General features: G+C 38.2%; 1 protein-coding gene across 1 annotated transcript in view; it reads right to left on the reverse strand.

Annotated features, from left to right (window-relative positions):
- Positions 1–2,993, reverse strand: part of LOC107674028 (echinoderm microtubule-associated protein-like 1) — a 46,007-nt gene that overhangs the window by 18,954 nt on the left and 24,060 nt on the right. Inside the window, exon 2 of the mRNA XM_016467888.1 lies at positions 662–844. Within this exon, the coding sequence (XP_016323374.1) occupies positions 662–844 (183 nt within the window). The remainder of the gene's footprint in view (positions 1–661; positions 845–2,993) is intronic.

The raw sequence follows: 2,993 nt of genomic DNA on the forward strand, positions 1-2,993 counted from the left end.
TGAGTTGGTGTTTTTTCAATGTATGCTTCAGACACGGGTCACGACGAGGCGTTCCCCATAGCGACCCCTAGAGGACGCAGTGTCTCGTTCCCTACTCAGGGAACCATGGTTACATAAGTAACCTGAGACGTTTTCAGGTACAGAAATTGAATAAAGTAATGAAATGTAAAACAGCATTGCATATTTCACTGTATAAATTAAAGATTAATCTTTATTAAAGTTACAAAAGCTATTCAATCGCAGTGAGTGATTTCTTTGTTGTTGCTGTTTGATTAATATTAAGAAAGTGCTGTGTTTTCTTTAAGAGAAAGACACTTGCGATACTTACCAAGACGGGCATTTTGACATAATTTTGTGTGAATTTGTCCATTTAAACACAATACTTCAGAGAAAGCTTAATATTTGCATGCTCTGAGGCGTGGGTTTGCAGTTCGATTTTTTTCCGCAAACCACTCCACCTCTAACAGCAATAGGATGGGATAGAGATGAAAAATAAGAAATGGCACACAGGTGGTTCTGTAGAGATTTGTTTTTCAGTGAGGCTCAAAGAAATCACTGAACATGTTGCAGCTGAGATAGAATGCAAAGCTGAAATAAATAACGTAATCTGGAAACTCTAGGACTTTCCACCAAATGAGGTGACCGAGGGTCTGTGTGGTACCTTTGGTTGGTCCTTTCCTGCTGAGCATGGCCTGCTGCTCCTCTGAGATGTTCAGTCTCCTCACCACATCAGCCAGTGCCGACTTGAGCAGCTGAATCTCATCCTCCTGCATCTGAACCCGCTGCTCCAGAGAGGCGATCCGGTCCGTCACCTCCATACTGCTCGCCGCCGAGGCACTGTCATCTATATCACACAAAAAACCCTCAAGTATATGGAAAACTAATGCTGAAATAATGCTGCAAAATTTTAGAACTCAAGATTTTATCCAGTATATAACAGCATTTTTTTCAGTTGTTAGTAAGTACCACTGTTAAAAATAGGGTTCTTTAAATAGGGTTCTCCATAAGTGCCTCAAAAACATTATTAAATTATTAATATATAAATTATTAGTACATGTATTAATATATTAATAATGGTTCATTAAATATTACAGATGTGTCTGAATGTGGAAAATATTTACTTCCTATTACATTCTATTTTTATTGTTACTCACCACTAAATTCATTTATTTAGATACCATAAAACTATGGCTGTCAATAAATAAAATTGACAAATAATTCTCATGATTTACCACTGTAAAAATAAATAAAAGTAAAATAAAAATAAAAAATAATCATTTTAATGGTAAAAGACTGCAAAAATTATATGATAAAGTTATTAAATAGTTAACAGTAAGCTTACTTGGTGAAAATAATACATCTAATGTGACATTTCATGTAATTATACAGTAAAATAATGCTTCATTTATGTTAACAATAATGTAAAAATTATGTTTTTGGAAGTGAAAAAGAACAAGTCATCTTGTGTTCTCTTTCTATATATTAGTAGGCTATTTTCCACAGCTACTTGTGATGAGCTTAGATTACATGGCTTATATATTATAAAGGCACAAAACAGAATGTTATGGCAGAAAAGGCAGAAAAAAGATTTTAGTACTTCAGTTGGTGTATTAACATTATATCAGTTAATGAAATATTACATATATGTTGTAATATATTTTACAGCTGCCTGGTTTTTAGAAAGCAGAATAAAAAAATAAAAAATTGTTAAATTCTGTAAAAAGGTTCTCAAAAGGCATCAGGCTAATTGAAACCTTTTTTTAAGAGTCTGACTCTGAATATCAAAGAAAAGCGAAAAATGTCAAGCAAAGCAGAACCCTGACATCACACATCCCACTTAATTATCCAGTCCATTCTAGTTTATTTCCACCCAAGGTTACCATCAAATTTAAGCCAAAAGCCTCATCCAGCACGGTGCTTTTGAAAGAGTCAGAGAAGGACGGCCTAACATGTCCCTCTTCATTTCATATAAACATGCTGATGGTTTTTGCGGCACCCTTCCCTAACAGCTGCTGACCCTGAGAAACCCCGTTACTCTCTCTTTCACTCAAACACACAACCCACACACATATAAAAGAGCAATTAACTGTTTGCTAGGTGATTAGACTGCTTTGTAAAATCAGTGGTATGAAACATTAATGAAAACTAGTGCTTTCAACCCTTCCCTGAGAATAACGTCTTCATTAATTATACACTGAGAGGAAGCAGCTGGTAATCAAAGCAATAATAATAATAATAATAAAACTGTTAAAGATTTATAAGGAAGCCATTCAGTCAGCTGGATGTGTCATGACTCTACATATTCATTGCAGACTGGTATCATATATGTAAACAATTTCCAATAAGGTTCATTTCATTAAAGGGGTCATATGATGCGATTTCAATTTTTCCTTTCTCTTTGGAGTGTTAAAAGCTCTTGGTGCATAAAGAAGATCTGTAAAGTTGCAAAGACTAAAGTCTCAAATCCAAAGAGATATTCTTTATAAAAGTTAAGAGTCAGCCACGCCTACCTAAAACAGCTCGTTCTAACACGCCCCCACATGTCTACGTCACGATGTGAGAAGATTTGCATAACGCCGCCCAAATGTTCACGCAAAGAAAGAAGGCGTAACTTTTATTCTCGCTGTAGTATTGTTGTTGCCGCCGCCATGTCGTGAAGGCGCTGTGTGTTTCGTTGTGAAAGCGAAACTACTTTGTTTGGTCTTCCAAAAGAGGACGATATCTGCTTCGTCATGCCTGGAGCTGATCCGTGCTGGTCGCTGAGGAAATACATCAACTTTGCGCTGTGGATCGCCGGATCGGCTTTCACCGTGGACGAAGCGGAGTCCAGCCCGGGGTCATCACATGTGGTTGCCGCAAGTCCGCTGGACGCTCCTTCGTCGAATCCGCCGGATGCGCCGTTCTCAAGCCCGCCACCTCTGCTCACTCTAGCCCGCCCGCCGCCGCCGGCCACCGCTCACTCTAGCCCTCCGGCCGTTCCTCACTCTAGCCCC

This window comes from Sinocyclocheilus anshuiensis, unplaced genomic scaffold (assembly GCF_001515605.1).
Source record: "Sinocyclocheilus anshuiensis isolate Anshui unplaced genomic scaffold, SAMN03320099.WGS_v1.1 scaffold544, whole genome shotgun sequence".
Lineage (NCBI taxonomy): Eukaryota > Metazoa > Chordata > Actinopteri > Cypriniformes > Cyprinidae > Sinocyclocheilus > Sinocyclocheilus anshuiensis.